At 40.8% G+C, this 21,182-nt stretch overlaps 1 protein-coding gene across 1 annotated transcript in view; it reads right to left on the bottom strand.

Annotated features, from left to right (window-relative positions):
- The window catches only part of DPP10 (dipeptidyl peptidase like 10), a 393,708-nt gene that overhangs the window by 93,361 nt on the left and 279,165 nt on the right, over positions 1-21,182 (bottom strand). Inside the window, exons 6-7 of the mRNA XM_025196931.1 lie at positions 19,908-19,960; positions 19,727-19,808 (exon numbers count right to left, since the gene is read on the bottom strand). Of these exons, the coding sequence (XP_025052716.1) occupies positions 19,727-19,808; positions 19,908-19,960 (135 nt within the window). The remainder of the gene's footprint in view (positions 1-19,726; positions 19,809-19,907; positions 19,961-21,182) is intronic.

Below are 21,182 nucleotides of genomic sequence, written 5' to 3'. Positions count from 1 at the left end.
GGAGCTGGAAGGGGGGTTACTTGCTGGGCTTGCTATACATGTCATCACATCAGCAGGTTTAACCTGTTACGTAGCTATATAAGGCAGACGCCCACTGGGGTGGGGGTGCTTGCTTTGCGAACGATTGCCAAGCACCACTTTCTGCGCAGGAAATAAAGGTTAAGTTGGATCCTTCACCCCTGTGTGTTTATTGGCACAAGCGCACCGGGCACGAACTCTCTGTCCTTTGGGGACAACAAGAGCACAGAGAGTTTGTGGGCCATTGGCATGCCCAACCCGTACAGAGTTCCAGAGGAAGAGTACAATAGCAATAGAAGTGCAACTTAAGGGTATTGAACAAGATTAGAAATGAAGAGGGGAAACATTCCCTGTTCTAATGCATATTTAATATAAAATACTTGAAACAATTCATTGGAAAACAAATCACTAGGCTAGAGTCATTCACGTTTCCTCACTCTCTCTGACCCTATGAATATTTAATTATTCCAGTCAAAGTTGAACAACTTTAACAGGAGGGAATGAGACAACCCTAACACAGAATGCCCTTAATTTGGTGATTAGAGCAACCGTATGGAAAATGAGAAATATATGTTCAAATTCTCCTAGGAACAGGAGGGAACTCAATTTGGTCTCCTTCGTTTTTGTAAGATACCAGAGGCCCCTACAAAGGTAAGTGGCAGCTAAGCAAGCCTCTGCGGAACTACCTTTCTAATATAGACAGTTATATCAAATGGTCAGTTAGGGAAAACTTAAGTGATTAACTTGCATGGGCAGTTAGACTGGGTTTACGTGACTGTCTCTTTTTGTACATCTTGCCCTAAGGGACTGGGCCAAGGTTACCTAGCAAGTAAATGTCAGAAATTAAACTAGAACCCCAGTGTTCACAGTTGTAGTCCAGCATCCTATACAATGAGCCATGCTGGTTCTCTTTTGGCTCTTTACAGAGAGAAAATGATTTGTGTTGCTGTCCAGACTAATAGTCCTGGGACAAATGTGACCATCTCAAAAATCTACCCAATCCCAGAAGACTGTTGGCCTGGGCAGTGGCACACCAGGGAGGCAACATATCTAATTGCCTTTGTCTTCCCAGTCCAAATGACCAGATACCCATTTACCACTGGCTCCACTAGAAACAGCCTTTGGTACAAGTCTAGAGAAAAGAGTAAATTTCCACCTCTGGAGAAAAAATCTTAACTGCTTTGTTACCATGCCCTAAGGTGAACATGAATATTCAGCATATATTTGCCAGCTAGATTGCTAATCACCACCACTGTCATTACCAATAGCTGCAGCAAGACCTACAGTCCATCAGATCCTAAGTATAATCTAAGTTCCACCTCTTCTTCTTGTAAAACTGCCAAACAATTACTTGGATAATTAATTCTTCAAAGGCTTCAAGATGTTTTTCCATATGGGCTTGTCTCTTAACCATTTGTTCTTTCTCATGTTTTGCCATACATTAACCAGGACAAAATCCAACATTCCTTAAACAGATCATTTTCTATGCAGTAACAGTTCCAAAAAGAGCCTGCTAACATACTAACAACTTTCAATTCACCTGTATCATCCAGTGATTATACTAAAAAAAAAAGAGAATAAACCCACCCTTCATCTCCCAATGCATTTTGTGCTGTGAGATGGGTGTAAAAAAAACCATTTCTTTGGGGAAGAGACCTCATCCATGTCCTACATGGCTATGAGTCTACTGTGGGCACTAAGGGCCAGGCTATAGCTCATCCTGGGCAAGGAAGCAGGAGGGTTGTTGGTCCAGAATCCATGACTTGAGAAACTGCTTCCTTTTGCTCCTCACAAATGTGAACAGTAAAGGATGACCCCTTAGTTCCTCTTCCTACACACAAACTGTGCCAAGTATAAGGTTGGTCCTACATATATCCCTGCAGAACAATGGACAAGTGAGGAAGTAGGACTGTCCATACTGCAATCAAAGGTATGATTGCAGCAGGTGTAGGCTTACATGAATTATCTTTACTTTGGCCAGGTGGAATATCAATATCAGTGAACACGTGGTGGCCCAGACTTCAAAGCAGCCTCACTGCCCAAATGTCCAGGGTTCAGGGAAGGCTTGTGTACTTCACACTGAAGCCTGTGAGGTTGTACCTTCATAACTACGCTCACTGAGGTGTGTCTACACATGTTGCAATCACACAATGTGGATAAAACCCTTTGAGTTATGGTATGACTCCCAGGTTGTACCTGGAACATGCAGTTCTGTATACAAAGGTCATAGTGAAGGCCTAGATCCCTAAATAATAATAAACTGGTAAGTTAAATTGGACCCATTATTTCATTTGGATTTTATTTGGGGGAGAGGGGGAGATCTAAATAATTAATAATACCTGAATGATACACAAGGAGCAAAGTATATCTGGATATGGGAACTGACCATGTTTAGAGTTTCCCGATATAATTCAGCCCATTCCTAGTTTCAGTTTGGTCACAAGGTGTGGAAAAGGCAGATGTCTATGGTGCACTGAATGGCCATAGAAAACTGTGCTTTTTCCTTGTCCAAATTTGGGCAAAAATAATATTAGACCTATGGAACAATATGAAACACATAGGAGTCACTTTTCATCATCAGCAATCAAGATGGTAACCTTGGTTCTAATTTGTGTAGTTTAACAAACTCGCCATTCTTTTCTAATTCATTGCCATTAACAATTCACAGAACCGTTACGACATGAAACACCAAAAATTGCCTCCAACTCATAAAAGAAAGTCAAATAGTCAACATGCAATTCTGAGACATTACAGTCACAAGCACCTTAGAAAGACTTGACTGGGCAGTTTTTCTTTCACTGCTCAATTTTTTTCCAGTGCTCTAAAAGATATTTCCTTGTTTTTAGACAGAACTGTGCTACAGCATGTGCTTATTGCCTACCCTCCTGCTCCTAAGTGCCATTAAGAGACTTCAGTCATGTACGTTAAGTATCACTTGGAACAGCAGAAAGTTCCTCTGTCTATGATTTTGCTTGTTTCTATCCAATAGATTTGCATCATGCACACTGCTGCTTCTTAACGACAAAGGGATTTGGCAAGATGACTCAGCTAAATGGCTTACTCGAACTGACAGGGGTACATTAGGTGAGTTATTTATGACCAAACCTCTTTTCACTGTTCGTAGAGAAACTAGGGGATCAGGATCTATCCTAGCATCCATGGAAACATAACAGCTTCAAATGTCAAAACCTACACTTGGAAACTGACATTTCTAGCGGTAGTATAGTGGGTTATTTATAGATTTTGCTAAAAGATATTAAGTGGGAACTATAATAATTAAAAAGATGGGACCCAAACAATATTCTCTTTGTGTACAGTCGTACAGTCCCTCGTAAACAAGGCTGTCGTATGCAAGGGACACTAATTGGAAATTTGACAACGATTCGCATAACTTTTCCTTTTCAGGCTTCTAGGCTCCAATCTAGCAAAACAAAATTTGCTGTGTTAGACCGAGGCAGTCTGAGTAGAGCTATTAGGGGGACAATTCCATCCCATGGCAACTTCTAAGGTTTAGACATTTGTTTTCATTACACAATGGAATAAAAGACTTTCTGAAGTATTTTTCGGGGGGGGAGGGGGGGAGGGGAAGGGGGTTAGAAATGGCATTGTTGTATTATGGCTGTTTTCAGATTGATACCTGAATTCAATTTGGGAAGGAACATTTATGTTGCCTGGTAGGCAAGGTTAAAGATTAAATCCTTGCTTAATCCATAGCAGAGTTTTTCATCTCAGTTTACTCAAAATAAGGCTTTAAATCTGTGTCTCTTCTAGGCCAGTGCCCTATCCACCATTCCAGAGCCATGCAGGAAACTGTCTCTTCCTGTCCTTTCTTGCCGATGAAGAAGCATTTAATAGAAAATGCTCTGCCCAACTCACTACTGACAAACAACAAGTACTTAGGAGCTGTAACCACTTTGTATGTACACCCAATCCTATTCTAAATGCTATTTCTTCTTTCTCATAGTGGTTAGCCCCATTTCACCTTTTTTCATTAACATGAAAGTAAGGGCCCAGTGTGCATGCTATAAACAGGCAGAAAGCAGATAAATACTTTAAATATTTTGGAAATCTACTTCTCTTATGTATAAACAAAAGCCCAATGTCTGATGCTGGTGCTTAGACATTCTGCGTCCCCCCTACAAGAAACACTACCAAAATTGGCTGCAGTGCTTGCAAAGTAACTCTTTACACTCAGTATGACTATTTGGAGAAAGTATGGCCCAAAGTAGTTACACATATTAAATTGGTGTGAATGGCTAAAGGGTTTACAATGGATGGGGCACAAAGGTGTTTCAGAATAAAAGAGAAATGAAACTTGAAACATTGAAATGCATACCTAATTGCATAGGAGTTAGCACAACTCTACTCCTTTTGCATTAGGAAACACAAAATAATTTATATTGAGGTTATATGTTATTCATAGGTATCGATATAACAGTAATATTTCTTGGCTTACACTTTTAATTATACTCTTCTAATTTGCTTAGCCAGTTGCCAGGTAGCAGCAGCAGAGGGCAGCAGAGTGTATCACACTGGGTGCATCTACATGTGCGCTTCACAGCAGAGTAGACTAATTAGCTCCACAGGGGGCATGTCTACACATGTGCCTTACCGTGCAGTCATTTAGTACTTGCTTAAGCAAGTATTAAGCTGAGCAGTAACAGTTCTGTTGCCGCATGGTTATTTTTAGCTGCTACTGTGCAGTAGCACCGCAATCACGGTTTGTGCCCAGCGATGCTACAGAGCAGCAGTGTCTTGTGTAGATGCGCCCAGGAAAGCATAATCAACTACACACGTGCCGGTATTAGGGCACAGTACATTCATTAACTCTGCTGTAAGATAGTACTGTCAGGGGCAGTACTATATTATGGCAGAGTCATTTACTCCACCAAAACACAGGTGTAGACGGTGACAGGGACTGGCTGCAACACATGGGTGCTAAAGTGTGGAGGCTGCCTGCTACTTAACCCCACACTTTAGCACCTTTGTGCCCCAGCCAGCCCCTCTGCCACCACCTGCAGCCTGGGGCTGACCCCCCCATAGCCTGCTGCCAGCTCAGCACTGCTCCACCCCAGATCAAAATGCTGCTGTCCCGGGTGCATATATAGATGCAGCACTGGGAGCAGTTCACTCCAGGTGAAATAGCTCTGGAGTTTATTGCTGTGCATTAATTTCTCATGTAGATACACCCACTGAGGCTGAAAGTGTATTGCAAAACAAATTTGCATTATGTTTTAACATATATGTTGTCAAATATACACATGCATGTTCATATGAATTTGTCAGTGTTTATATCTATATCCACCTATATCTATATCTATCTATATAGATAGATATAGATATATATATGTATATATAGATACAGATATATATACATGTTGGAACAGTATAAAGGTTTTAAAAGTATGAATACCTTTGCTAATTTTGATTATTTCTCACCAAGTATTCTGCGTATATTTTGTAACTATTCTTATTTATGTTATGAGAAAATATTTTAAGAAGTTTTCTGGGACTGTAGTAAGAAAACTGTAGTGGCAAACTGACCTATGTTAGACCTGTTTCCTTTCCTTTATTAGGGTTTATTAGAGTTTTTGCTCTCCAGACCAAGGACTGTTGGATAAATTAGCTGGTTTATTATGGCTGCTTTGCATCTCTCCAACAAGGCAAAACGGACTCATTCTAGTCAGAAGTCTCCATCTGAGGGTCTTGGGCAGTGCTGGATTAGGGAACCACAATCAGCTTACTGAGGGGAGTGTTGCTTCAAGTAAAAATTTACTTTTGTGCATTCATATGTTGGGAAAGCATTGGGCCCACTGTCAATGATATAGAAAACAACTACCAGTAATAGTTAATAGCAATAATAATAGTAACTAACTGTTCCTACAATCATTCTTTAATGAGTCTAATTTTCAAAATGTTGCGATTGACCAAAATAGGAATTTTCACAAGGGGAGATTTTACATTCGTTTCATTGTATTTTAATTAGGGTGGAAATTACTTCAGTAGCTGTTCATTTAGTTTGTCACTTATGGGTCTTAAACCATTTATTTTTCAAATGTTACAAAGCAGTGTTTTTATCCAGCAACTACAATATGGCGGAGCAGGTGCTCAGATAGCATGCTGATGGGCATGGTGTACTGAATGACTTCTCCCCTGCATACTAAATTAATCTGCTGCCATTGACTCACAGAGGTATGCAAACATCATAATTTTTAGAACAACTGCAAGTTATCTACATAGTTATTATATCTTAGCTGGTATTTAGCTGTTTTACAAATTGGCTAGAAGGAATACTGAACATTAGTCACCACACAGCTATAAGTGTCCAGTATTGATCTGTGCCTACGCTGATTTGTAAAAATAAGGACACAAATGGATAACCTGCAGTATCTGTGGCTACCATATTTCGTTTCAGATGCCCCCATGCACAAGCATGTGCCCTGGATTGTCAAAATTGCATTGAAAAATTCTACCAGTATCGTTGATGGAACCTCATTGCATTTCCTTCAGTCTGATCTCTGGGTCTACCTCCACTGCCAGAGATTTGGCAGAAGTGTTTGAATCATTGTACTTGAAGTCTAAGGTCTACTGCTGGCCCATGCAGTGCTAACTTTCTTTGGGGGATTGCATTCCTCTGCCATTTTGCCACCAGTTGCTAGACCAGAGGTGCAACAGTCAGGGTCTTTGCCCAGGGCAGCATTAGTAGAAGTAGAGGCAGGAGCCAGGCTGGCTGTGGCAGATGGGACAGCAGTGGCAGCAAACGCTGTTCATGAACCCCTCTAAATTATGCTACTGGCTTAGAGGTATGTAATCAGAAACTGAGCCACCAATGCAAAATGCTTCTGACACCTAAAACAACTCCTGACACTTGACTTCTTCACCAGTCACAATGCTTTACAGGCAGTCTATCACTTCGGATGCAGCACAGAAGTAAGAGAGCGAGATCTAAAAGTACTACTGTTGCCTCATAGATATTCTTTGCAGAAATGGATTAGCATTAAGGAATTAGAGTTTGCAAATTGTTGATCCCTCGGTAGAACTACCTCATCTATTTCCATTGTTTCTAAGGCTCATTTCCATATGATATCAAACGCTATACGATGACCAAATGGGTATATTTGTAACAGACTCGCTATGAAGTGTTTTGCCCATTTGGAGGGGAAAATGGAAACTTATGGAAAGAATTATATCAGGGGTTAACTGCCATTATAGAAATTGTATCAAGAGAAGGATCTAGCCAACCTCAATTTTCTTTGACAAAATGTAACTCAGCATCATCCAGTAAGACAGGGACTGCATTCAGTCAGGATAGAAGTGTATCAGGGGTTTGTTCAGAGAAATGTGCAGGGGTTTTATTTACACTTCCTCCTGGAGTACAGATCTACCCTTTTTTCTACTGTTGTATGCAGTCCTTGACATCCAGTTAAACTGCTCTGTGTTTCTGGAGACTGACAGCAAAAGCTTATAGCACATTTTCCATCTGTGGCTGATCAGGAGGCTGTAAACATCCTTTCTAGAGGCAACTCTTACAGCCATTAACCTTGACTTTATCACTTCCAGGCTATATTACTCTAACATAAACTATCTGTGTCTGTGGTCTCCAGCTCTGCTTGCAGTTCATGTTGTTAACGGGCTTGTTTTTTTTTCTTTTTTTACCACTCATTGCTGGGACCTAATTTAAGTGGGTCATCATTTGTCAGTAGGTACCACAGTCATTTCACATTTTAAATATAATGGGCTTTCAGTGCAGAGAAGTACTTTTCCACTAGCTGAAGATCTGGCCCATTATCTTAAAAGCTGAAAAGAGAAGAGAGCTTTTTAATTAATCCTTGTCGTGTGATAGCTGCTCAAGTCACATCTGAGTATGTGCAGGGACATTTTAAATAGCTGTCAGCCTTCCCCCTCCCTCCACTCAGGCATAAAACATGAACTTGATATGTATATGTCTGTTGGTTTCCTCTGTCCTCCACTCTTCGAGGCAGTTGCCCACATCTTAGTCCTGATCCTTCCAAACGGATAAAAAATAAGACTCCAATATATGCAGATATGTAGCACTGAAGTTCTCTTTCTTTCCTGCCAATCGGTGCTTCTTTTTCACTTACAAATCGACATCAGGAGTGACCGACAGTTATATTGTTACTCTCCAGGGTCATCCTGGTCTTGAAGCTCTCACCATCTAAGCAGCTTGCACATGGACATGTTAGTGAGTAGCCACTGCACTTCAGTCTCGTAGAGCCTGACTCAGCACCACCATGAAGTCAGTTTAGCATGATGTGATAGGTTCATCTGATTGAATCCTATGGAATGGGTATAGTGTGCAACGTGCACCCTCCCCCTACAGGAGAGTAAAGCATGTAACAGGAGCTCTGAGAAACTCAAATGATTCCCATGCAACGAAGAAGGACAACCAAAAAAATACATGGATCCCCAGGAAACGTTAGGACATTCACCTGAAGTCCCTCAGCTAACCTCAATTCCTTCCCAGAGGATTTTAGTTTTTCATTACCTTCATGGACCCCGTATGGAGACAGACTGCCCTCACCTACAGTCTCTCAGCTGCAGAAAGCTCAAATGAATTTACTTCCCTGGCTCACTTCTCTCTGAGCTATATACGGACCAATACAAGTGAAAGGACTGCTTCTCAGCAGAGATTTTTCACTTCTTGTCATTTCTGTCTGCTGATATACATCTCTGCTCTCAGAGTCAGAACCAGCAAGGCACTAGAGCTGTCAACTTTTCAAGTATCTGCTTTCAGAGATTTTAGCAAAATACCACCCAGAATTTTTCCTTTTTCTATGGGTGGTGAAAGATGTAGCGCTCAGCTTTTACTATTTACTTGACATTTTTTACCCCAAAGAGATAACTGAAATTTGAATGAGTTCTAAAGGCATTTTAATGGCTGCAGTGTTTTTGAAACTAGGAATCAAGGTGACATTTTCAAAAGAGCTCCCAAAGGATAGCCAAGGATTTTGCATATGAATCTTTTGTGCATGCATCTTCCTGTTTGCTGCTAAACATCTGGTAACGGCATAGCTAACACAGGCAGCTATGCAAACTTGGAAGCAGTTTTATATGAAAATTAAGCCCCTAATGAATCTAGACTTTTTAGGGTAAAAAAATATGCAGGCATTTCTTGCCTTATCAGAAAAAGGTTAAATCGTGTTGGACCTGTTTTCTTTTCCATTTATGTTGTTATACTCATCAGTGGCATTTTATTTCATTATTTTCATCAGCGGCAGTTGCTGTGGGGTTTTAGACTTTTAGTGTACTCACTTCTTCATTCTTGTTGGTTACAGAAGGCAGTGCAATTTTCACATAAAAAGCACAGCACCATCATCCTACAACCATTAACTGTCAAACTACTGGACTTGCTGTTAACATTAGTTAACAGGAGGGAGCCTGTCAAGTATCAGCTATGCTGTGTAGCATATGATGCTTGTTGAGAACTGTAGCATGCTTGACGGCTAAGATGACAGGAAAGCATTTTTGTTCGTTATCTCGTTGAGGCTGCTTACGTGGGGTAAAGGCGATAATAAATGATCTTTTATTTTTTATTAATTGGTTTAAAATAAGAAATGTAAAAAGCTTATCATTTTAACCTTAACCATTTTAACCCATAACAAGCTTCTATAGATAGATGGATACTATGACAGCAAACTATCAAGGGACTTCCATTTATACACAAGTAGACATACACACACTGATCCAACAGGTAAGATACTCTCAATCAAAGGTAACAGCAAGGAAAAAGGGAACAGGAGAGAAGATATCTCATTTTATCTGCCTTTGCTTTCTCTACTAACTATACCCTCTGGGTCTTTTTAAATATTCTCTTACCCTTAGCACGTACAGAAATAGTGGCCAGCTTCCTTAATTTCCCATTATTTCTTAAATAGTTTTCTTTCGGATGTAGCCAGGAAACAGGTAAATATTTTCACAAATGATTAGCAACACCCAATCTGTTACACTCAACCATTTTAAGCCATCTGAAGTTAAGAAACACCATTCCCAATTTTATACTAAGGCAGGTGCACCGCACAGATATCCTTATTTGAATAAGGAAGCATTAAGCAGTTTATTGACATAACAATTTAGTCTTTAAGCATATGTTAAACCCACCCTCACTTCCTGTTCCCAAACATTTCAAATTTTCTAGTGATAAGCCTTCCCTTCCTCTCACATTTGTACATAAGAACATAAGTGTCACACTAAATTAGAGGATACGTCATTGATCATTCTGTCCCCCATGATTTTTTCTAATCTCTGTTCAAACTAGGCTATACTATCTAACTCTACAACCCCCTGTAGAAACAAGTTACAGAAACGAACTCTCATACCCATCTTCCAAACACTCTTTCTTTACTTAGGGTATGTACAGACGTTACACTTAGATTGACCTAATTAGGATTAAGTTGTTCTAAGTCCCAATCTGTACAGACATTTGAGAAGGTTAGATTGGGCAAAAAATGGCCAGCCTGATGCAACTTATTTCCCCTGAGGAAGTGAACTAATTTAGATTGATTAGCCCAGTCTACCAAATTAGACAGATTAGCCCAATCTACCAAACACATGGATGTGTTTGGAGTGTAGCCCTGGGGCTAAACAAGCCCAGCTGCTCAAACCAGTTTTGGGTCTGCACTTATTCTACCCCTCCCCATGCTCATCAGTCTATTTTTAGCCACTCACTACCAGATGGAAACCCACCTGCAGACCTCCCCATTTTGCAGATGGCCAATCCCCATCTGATCCTGCCACCAAACTCCACCAAGCTAGCCACCCCCCCAGGCAGATCCCGCCTGCCCTTCCTCCCACCCCAACATACTTTGATCACATTCCCAGCATGGTTGCCAGCACTGGCAAACTGGACTTGGTCTACAATCTATGCAGCATAAAGATCAGGTAGATCAGATGTGTGTATGTACCCTTAGTGTCAGGCCCTCGCCATTACTGTCTCCCAAAGACATAAAACTCCCTTTCATATAGAATGCCACCTCTTAAATTACAACAACTACTTAATACACATCTTCTCCTTCCTTTTTTATTTTTAGGATAAGCAGGCACTAGAAATTAATAACTGAAAACAGAGATAAACTTGGTAGAATATCTACATGGAAATTACCCTTTGAATTTTCCTTTGAATGAAGTTTGAATTGAAGGGCTTTGATGGAAAAGCCTCAACCATTTGCATTTTACAACTCTTCTGTGCAAATAAGTCAAACTTTCTGAGCAATAAGGAATGAAGAAATTCTGTCTTACTGAAAGTCTTTTTTGTAATTGCATCTCCCAGATAAAGGAAAATACTGTATTGCCTCTTTGCTGTTGACCCAGAAAAATACAGTGCTAGTGTAGACTGCAGCAAAAAAATCTATAGTTGATCACTCTTGACTATATCATTGGTCTAATAAAAAATATCACCCCCCAAAATCCTTGCTCCTCTGTAGTGCATGCGGGAGTTTGCCAAATTCTGGTATTGGTAAACTAGCATTTAACATCATCATATAGAAAAAGTTATCAGAGTCTAATGCTGCTTCATTTCTACAGTTTTGTCATACATGTTGTAGAAACAGGTCTTTTTTAAAGAGAAAACCAGGGCTTGCTTAGAGTCTGCTTTTCACAGATTTCTTCAAGTTTTGCTAAAACACAAAAATCCTAGCACCCTCAATCTCCTAGCTAAAAGCTGAAAATGTTCACGTTTTGGCTCATTGGTAAAACTCATCTTTTGGAAACTGAAAGTTTTTTGGGCTGAAGATGATTGGCTTTCCCTGACAAAGTACTCCCAACTCCACTCATATCTCATTAACTTCAATGGGAGTTGAATGAAGCACCTGATAGAAACAGGGCCACATTCATTAATGGCTCAATTAGGCAGTTATTACTTACGTAGGTGTGCTTCTACTTACATGTGTAATCCTACTGAACATAAACGAATTATTAAAGAAATTTGCACTAAACTAAGTAAGGAATTGCATAGGAACCCTCTATTGATGTTCATTTACCAGTCCTTTCTGACATTAGCTTCTTGTTAAAATACTCTTGTTACTCTTTGCTTTTCATCACAAGTTCAAGAAAATGCTTTGTCCTGCTCTCGGTTTTGCAGCCATTTGCCTCATTAATATGAACATTAAAACAAAAGGGGAAAAATGCTTTAACATTTCAGTATGTAATTTTGGTTATTTATTTAAGAATGCAGCAAGTCAAAAACAGAAGACTTTGAAAAACAAAATAACAATTGCACATTTAATATATTTACTTGGATTTTACTTCGTTATGATTAATTAAGCTCCTACTTAGCTCATGAACTTTGATAGATTTTTTTTTTATTTGCAAATGGAAGCATTTTTGCCAGGAGGGTTTGTCAAGTCTCATAGTACTAATTATAGTGAAATAAAAATAAGTAAGAAAATGCCTTCCAACAGATTAAATTACCAAATTGTTTGTTAATTATATTTTAAATCTTGGTAGAACACACGGACAAATGAGGCCTTTAGTGCCGCAGGAATTTTAAGGTATTCAAGCATATGCCTAACTAAAGGCATATGATGCTTTTCTGATAATGCAGAGTACATATAACTTCAATAGACTTGTTGAATGAGGTATTTCTGTTGTGTAGAAGCAGCTTGCTTATAAAAGGTACAATGAAAGCTCAAAATTGAAGAGAAAAGAAACTGCAAAGAATGTCCACATTATTACAGCGATGGAAATCTTGAAGGATCTATGCATTTTGGAGGGTGGCAGGGGATGTGTGTCAGTTAGGAAGGAAAAATGACCCTACACACAACAGAGGCAGGATCAACTCAGTTGCAAACAGATAAGAGAGGCAGAAGGCTATGAAAGAGGTAAAAAGCCTCATGAACATAGCGTGTATGTGCATATTTTAAAGTAAAAGCGTACACTTCTAAGCCGTACTTAGCTTTGGGTGGCCTCTCACATCTCACTGAACAAAAGGACAATTTGTCCTCGGTTTTTTAATATTTAGAATATTTTCTAAAAAATGGAGAAGCAAAGCTGAATCCACAAATAAAATATAGGCAACACTTTTTCTTGCTATGCACAAGAAAATAAGCTCTTCTATACATTGATGACCTGAATTACTTTAAAGCACAGTAAAAGCTCATCTCCAATCATATAATTTGATAATGCTGTTATTTTGCTGATGGCATGAATTTTTGACAGAAAAGCTATTACGCTTCTACAAAATGTTCCTTTTAGTATTCTATATGGCTATACCATTTTCTTTATTTCTGTTATATTAAGGCATGCATTTATTTATGCACAGATAGCTATGGGTAAGTCAATCTATCACTATTTATGCTGATCCCTTCTGAATATATAACTCAAGATCCCTTCAAAACCACTTAATATATCACAAGAATGATGACCTTAATGTAATAAATAGCGTGAAATACCTATAATAAATACAAAGACAACTGAAATAAATAGATGACTACAAAATTAACTAAGTCGCATAGAGTAAGCTAAAATGCAATCTAAATAAAAGTAGCTTTGGTTAAAACTGGACACAATCATGACAAAAAAGCTATGTAAAATGAAATAATCTTCAAATGCATCCCAGAAGGGGGGAATTGGATGGCTATTATCAGACAATATCAGGCGTTAGAAAAAAACATACTACATTTACATTTACCAAGGGAACGTTTTCCTGCAAAAAGCCTCCCATAATTGGGGTGCATATCTTAAGTGGGGAAGCTGATTTTTCTGCCAAGAATAGAAAAACCCTGCCTTGATTCCTGCTTCACCATTTGGCAGCAGTGGCATTCCTATTCAGGTAGCTGAGAGAGTCTAAGGACTTAATGGCTCCTTGCTCTTCACTCCATGGATATTAACAACCATGTCTCTTTTTTAATGTACTTCATGTTGCATTAATCAAGCTAACTGTCTTCAGGCAATTTTGCTGTCTGCTACCTCTTCTTGGTCTCTCTCCTCCTAATTCACAGCCTTTAACTCTTTTGAAAATTACGGATCTCCCCATAGAGATCAGGTTTAAGCAGTAGATATGGTTTCAGCTTTTCATTGGTCAGCAAAGGGAAGGTGAGTCAACTGAAGATTAGGCCCTGCCCCTGATCTATGCACCTATAACTTTGGAAACATCTTTTCTTTATTTTGCCTTCCCCAAAACAAGGCTGTTAGGGCTGTGTGAAACAGCATCGTTCTGATTCGACTTTAGTTTCGACACTTTGACAGAACAATGTTTCGTTTTGAGCTGCGTTTCGTTTCGAAAGCACTATTCTGTTTCATTTTGTCAAAACTGTTTTGCTGTTTCTACACTGTTTTGATGCTTCACACATAGGTTATTATGGGGAAACATAAAATGCAGCAGGCAGGCAGATCGGGGTATCTACCGCACCCCTGGGAGGGCTGCGGGGGCTGTGCCAGACTCCTCTTGGGGGTGTGATCCCCCAAAATGCCTGCCAGATGACAGACCAGTGCTGGGCACAGCCCACACCCAGTGCCAGGAAGATCAGTGCTGCCACTGGCCTCAGACGCCAGCACCCAGCAGGCAGACTGGGAGCACGCACCCCTGGGAGGACTCTGGCACAGCAAACAGACCTCCTGGGGGTGCCAGCAGGTCCCCCATCTGCCTGCCAGCTGACAGGAGCTGATGCCTGGGGACAGCGGGCCCACAGCAGATCAGCTCAGGTGGGACCTGGGGTGGGGAGCATCCCTACACCACTGGATCTGCCCCAGCTCCCACCTGGCTGGCTCTGGTAGGGGGTGGGGCAGATCCATTGGTGCAGGGACACTCTGGCAGGTCCCCACATGAGCTGATCTACCCAACCCCTTACCGGAACCAGCTCCTGATGGGAACTCAGGGCAGATCAGTTGGTGCAGGGACCCTCCTCCACCCCAGGATCAGGGCAGTGGGTCCCTGCACAAGCTGATCTGCCCCAGCCCCGCTGGCCCCAGGCAGCGGCAGCACTGATCTTCCAGCACCGGTTTGTCATCTGTCAGACAGATCGGAGGCTTTCACCCACGAGAGGACTCCGGCACAGCCCCCGCAGCCCTCCCAGGGGTGCAGGGAGCCCCCAGATCTGCCTGCCAGATAACAGGAGGCAGGTGTTGCCAGCTGGGACCGGCGCTGAAGCCAGTAAGCCTGGCTTCAAAACTCCAAACATTTTGAAACTTTCAAAATGTTTCGAGTTCCCTCATTTTGCTTTGAAGCTGTTTTGAAGGCTTTTGTTTCATTTTGATTTCATTGTTTCGAGCTCAAAATGCATCAAAACAGCTTTGAAATGAAATGCTGGGTTACATTTTGCAGAGCCCTAATGTGTGTCTTATTTGGGGAATGTAGCATGCAAGAAAAATATGGTATTACAACTTTCCTATAAAACTGGACAACCTTGGCTTGATTTTTACATCTAGGCTCCAAAAGACAAAAACAGTTGCAAAATGGATTTTTTTTTAAGTGCCCAGGTACCTCACTCTCACTGAAAGGATGATTTGTAGGCATTTTTGCTAGCCCCCTTAGGCACCTACCTCCCTCAATACCTTGTAATACATTGCCTGTTACTGGGATAGAAATGATCAAGCTGGGCTATCTGAGCAGAGATGTAGGATTCCCAAGGACAGACACTCAGCTTTTATAACTGTCACGGTTTCTTTTAATCTCATGAAGCTATGACAATTTCCCCAGCTGAAGGGTCTGTTGTCAAATGTTTCAATTCTACTGATATAAAATGTTGGAAAAGATATGACCAAGGAACAGAATTTCAGAGGAGATGAGACTCCAGGAACTGGATTTGTTCAATCTGAATAAGAGAAGACAGAGGTGACTTGGTAGCCGCCTACAAGTATGTCAGGGATGAACACCAAGATCTAGGGGAGCAACTCTTCAGGAAGGCACCCCTTGGGAGGATGGGGACCAATGGGCACAAGCTAATTGAGGAAAAATGTAGGCTGGATATAAGGAAAAAGTTATTTTCTGTAAAGGTAACTAGAATCTGGAACGCACTTTCAGTAGAGGTGGTGCAGTCACCCTCCTTGGAGGTATTCAAGAGGAGGCTGGACAAGTACCTCGTTGAGCTTGTTTGAGCCTCCTGCCCACAGCAGGGGACTGAACTTAATGATCTTATAGGTCCCTTCTGGTCCTTTGATTTTATGATTCTGAGACCAACCAGAGATCTGACCCCCTTTGACATATACTGTACAGTTCTACTTCTTGAGAAAGCCCTGCCTGCATAAAAGATGGCATTCCAGATCTGACCTCTTAGTCTTTACAAAGATTAAAAATACTATTTTGAAAAAGTGACCTCAAAGGCATTTTTGAAGTGGCTATCTCTAGGACATTAAAGCATTATAATTAAATAGAGAAAGGTTTGTTCTCCCCAACTTTTGCAGTTTTACCAATGAAATGTCACAATTCAAACAGTGGCTTGTTCTCTGAGTACTTCTCCTAATCTAAATAAAATCATGCAGTCTTAGTAAATAGCAAGAAAGTGAAATAACTGACAGTCAAAGAAGCTGCCACTGCTGTAACTTTGGAATAACTGTGCAATGATCTGCTCTGGGCATGAAACATGAAACATATAATGTCACTAGCAGCATGTAGCATCATAATCCCTTAAATAATCCTAAAAATAGTCAATAACAGTAGTTGGGTCTTGTTGTTCTATGAGTGACACAAGATTTTGGATCAGGGCTGAAAGTAAAAATTTCATTGTGTCTTTGTTTGTAGTATGATAAGCTCTTCCTGGCCTACTATATCAATCCCTGTTCAATTTTTTCTTCTGTATTTCCTGTCTTCACTTTTTTTGATAGCTACTAAAACCATCTATCTTCCTCCTCTGAAGTCTCTACTTGCTCTACCTCATGTGCTGAACCAATTATAAGCGTCTTGTGTTGTCTACGTTGTTAGTTGTGTCCTAGACAAAACTAAGCTTAATGTTGCTACATGACAAACAAGTCTGGCAATATCTTACAACTAATCTATGAATAAGGGGTTATGCTAGTCCTTCTGACTCTCATGCCTTAACTCCTTGATGTAGTATCATGCTACTGGTATAGTAAAAGATGTTTAGAACTGGGAGCTTCTGTGTCTTCTGTTCCTTTCATGTGACAGGCTCTCCTACAGCCTTTTTTTGCTTGAAATACCCGAGCTGCCTGCCCCCTCTTAACTAACAGATCAGAAAAAACAACAATTATGCATGCATACTAACCCCCTCTCCCTCTTATACTTGCCAATGACAGTGTTTCAGTGTGGGTATGTACAGATATTTGGGGAGGTTAGGAAGAGGTTAGATCGACTTAAAAATGGCCACCCAGTCTAAGGTAAGTCAGGATGGAGGGCGAGTAGGTTGCAGGGGGAGGGTTGTCAGGATTGGGGGACATGCAGGGTCCTGGGGGGCAGGAGACAGGGTCTGTGGGGAGACAAAAGGGGCAGGTGAGGTCCACAGGAGGAATCATGGGGCAAGCAGGGTCTGCAGAGGGTTGGTGCTGTCTGGGAGGGTTTGGTGGGATCATAGGGGTTTGCAGGGATGGAGCAGTTCTCTTCACCATACCCCAGGATGAGAGGCTATTTTTAGCTCCCTGGCTCCCTAGATGAACAACTCCTCACTGTGACCAAATGCCCAACATCCTGCCTGACCCTCCCCACCTCACTGACATATTTCCTCAGCTCCCAGCACCGCCAAATGCTGATAAAACCAACACTAGGAGTAGCTTGTGGGATAGGGGATCTGTGGGGCTCGGGAGGGGAGGCTGGCTGGTCTGGAGAAGGGGCTGTTTGTCTACGGTGTGGAGAGAGCCTGGGGCTGGGGCCAACAACTGCACTTTTCCAGCCCTGGGGCTGCAGTGGGAACTGTACAGAAGTTCAGGACAATTAGGTCAGCCATTTTTAGACCAATCTAACTGTTCCGAACTTCTGTACAATTTGCACATAGATGGACCTAACTAGGGATCTAGTAAGTGTAATACAGTGTAAGGTCTGCACCTGTGTGAACTGAGATTAGGTGGACATTTTTAATGAAATGTAACCTCCCCCTAACTTCCCTGAATGTCTGCATGTCTTCCCCTGCATGGCATAGCAGTCCCTCCCCCTCCCCTGCCCCACAATATATTCCTTCTTTCCTCACACATATAGTTGCAATATTTCCTCCTTGTTGAAGAGCCTTCTGGAAATGACAGTGAAATGCTTTGCTAATAGGGGGTTGCAGCTGGGAAATATTGTTTGCTACAACTGATGACTCACAAAGGATGTGTTTTACTAGAAGTTTTTTTTTTTTTTTTCTGGTTTTGCAGACCATATGGCAACATAAAGGCCATAGTGCAGAAGATATTTCAAAAGAATAACATTAACCTTGTTTGGAACATTAAGCAAGGTGGTTAATGTCATCTTTATTGCTCTATATATTATGGTCAAAGTTGTCAAACTCCTATGATGCAGGTTAGGTGCCTAAACAAATGACCTCATTTTCAGAGACATCCACGTCTCCCAGATTAGCCTGTTAGGCACCCGTGTTTGAAAATGCTGGTCCATATTTCCAAAAATGACAGGCTAAACAAAAATATATTGCTTCCTAAATCTTAATTTTTAAATGTTCCATTTAGATTTCAAGACAATTGAGGAACATTTGTTCTTAAAATAGTGTTCAACGTAGTTATTGCTTCATTTGTTTGGTTATGCTTTAAAGCATTAAATCAAGTGCTCAGCATAGCTCAGAAATATTCCTATAATTTCTGTTCAATGTTATGGACACATTACTTCTTTGTCATGTATGCACAGGTTGCAGTGTTCCAGAATATTGCATAGTACATAATTTAGGGATTTATTACCTTTGATCCCGTTACTATGTTTTAGTTTACTACTATGTTTTAGTTCATTAAAGTACACCAAGCATGTTCCAGATGAATGCCATTAATTCTTGCTTCTCATCCCCACTTGTTTAACATGATGGATCCCAACCTGTTCTCCACTTTCACCATCTTGGCATGTTCTCCACTTCCACCATCTTGATTAATGATTCAACCAACAGGATATCTTCTCTAAGTGCTCAACGGATAACGATTCTGTATACAGAATTCTCATGAAGATTCTATGCACAGAGGCTGCAGAATCATGCCCAGAGGCAATGATGAGACTATTAATTAAGCTACTGTAACTAGTACTGTGTCATTTTTTCATTCTGACAACTGAGTTTTCTTTATGCTCCAAACCCCCTTTTTTTCTATTCATCTACTGCCAAAATAAAGCAATAACATTTAGCTTAATATCAGTGCTTCCTTTTTAAACACTTTTTTTCCATTTTTCTTACATCGTGAGACTGTTATGAGATTCAGCGCAACTAAACTGATCTTCACTGGAAGTGGAACAAAAGCATCCTGCTTGTTACATCCCCTTTGAATGTCAAATGGATTATATTGTATGCATGATTTTCATAGACTTTGCACCTAAGACCTTCACCTACACTCCCAGAACTTATGTGGTGCCTGGTATAAAGACTGATGTAGCAAAGTCCATAAGCAGATCTTTCAATACATGTTTCAATGCACTTGCATTCATGTACTTTGGTGAAACTTAAAAACACACTTATATGCTTTCTCTCAATCAGGTTCAAAACCAGTAACTGGACTTAATTTTGTAGGTTTGATAATCCATAGCCTAAATGCATATATAAAGGGTCCCCTTAGACTGTTAGAGCTCAAAAAATTATAATACTATTATTATGACTGCATTGTTAATTACTGTTCTTACCAGTTGTTGTCCTTGTACTCCCCATGCTGCATACTGCAAAACTGAATCCTCGACTTCCGGAGGGTTTAACTCCCAAACTTCCCTTGAAAAAATGTAAACATTTTTACTTGAACATATTAACATTACCACCTCTTCTGAATGTTAGCAATGAATCATGTGTTGAAAAAACCAAATGGCTTACCTTGTATGTATGTTATAAATCACATATGAAGCTGTATACGAATAATGAAAAACCTGTAACAAGAAAGAAATACTGAATTTAAGTGAGAATAAGGTATTGCTGACATCACAATCATCTAACACAATCATGCATTGCTTTATTGTTACCTCAAGTAAAGCATAGGTCCATATGAATAATAATAGATAGATTTCAAGCACAGTTTGAATACAGCATGAAGGACATGAATAGCATCCAAGTGTAGTCCAATGTAATAAATATAACAGATCACTGGTTAATCTAATTAATTCATCACTAAAAAATTTCATGGAAAATGCATACCAAAAAAATCAGGCAAACCTTCCTCCAGTCCAAAAAAAACTTTCTCTCACTTGAAAGAAGGATAAAAATTACTAGGAAATAAACATTCTTCTCTTGAATATTTATACCAGGGTATGGCCAAAATGAAGGCTCATAGATTCATAGATTCATAGATTGTAGAGTCGGAAGGGACGACAATGGATCATCATGTCCGACCCCCTGCCCCTGGCAGGAAAGAGGACCGAGGTCAGATGACCCCAGTCAGGTGACTATCTAGCCTCCTCTTGAAGACCTCCAAGCTAGGTGATAGCACCACCTCTCTTGAAAGCCCATTCCAGATCCTGGCCACCCTTACCGTGAAAAATTTCTTCCTAATATCTAACCTAAATCTACTCTCATCTAGTTTACACCCGTTATTCCTAGTCACTCCCTGGGACGCCTTAGTAAACAGTGCTTCCCCTATTCCCCGTTGACCTCCCCTAATAAATTTATAGGTGGCCACAAGCTCTCCCCTCAGCCGTCTCTTGTGAAGGCTGAAGAGATTCAGCTCTCTCAACCTCCCCCCGTAGGGGCTATCACGAAGGCCACTAATCATGCAAGCGGCCCTCCTTTTGACCCTCTCAAGATTTCCCACGTCCCTCTTGAAGTGCAGTGCCCAAAACTGGACACACTACTCCACCTGAGGCCTGACTAGTGCTGCATAGAGGGGGAGTATCACCTCCTTTGTTCTATTAGTCATGCACCTGCTAATGCACGACAAGGTGTGATTGGCCTTGTTGATGGACTCGTTACACTTCCGGCTCATGTTCACCTTGGAGTTAATTATGACTCCAAGATCCCTCTTTGCCTCTGAGCTGCTGAGAAGGACACTCCCCAACCTATAGGTGTGCTGTGGGTTCCTCCTTCCCAGGTGGAGTACCTTACATTTATCTTTATTAAATTGCATCCTATTTCTCTCTGCCCATTGATCCAACCTGT

Source organism: Alligator sinensis, unplaced genomic scaffold (genome assembly GCF_000455745.1).
Source record: "Alligator sinensis unplaced genomic scaffold, ASM45574v1 scaffold4_1, whole genome shotgun sequence".
NCBI classification, from domain to species: Eukaryota; Metazoa; Chordata; order Crocodylia; family Alligatoridae; genus Alligator; species Alligator sinensis.
This window is presented reverse-complemented; position numbering and strand designations above follow the sequence as displayed.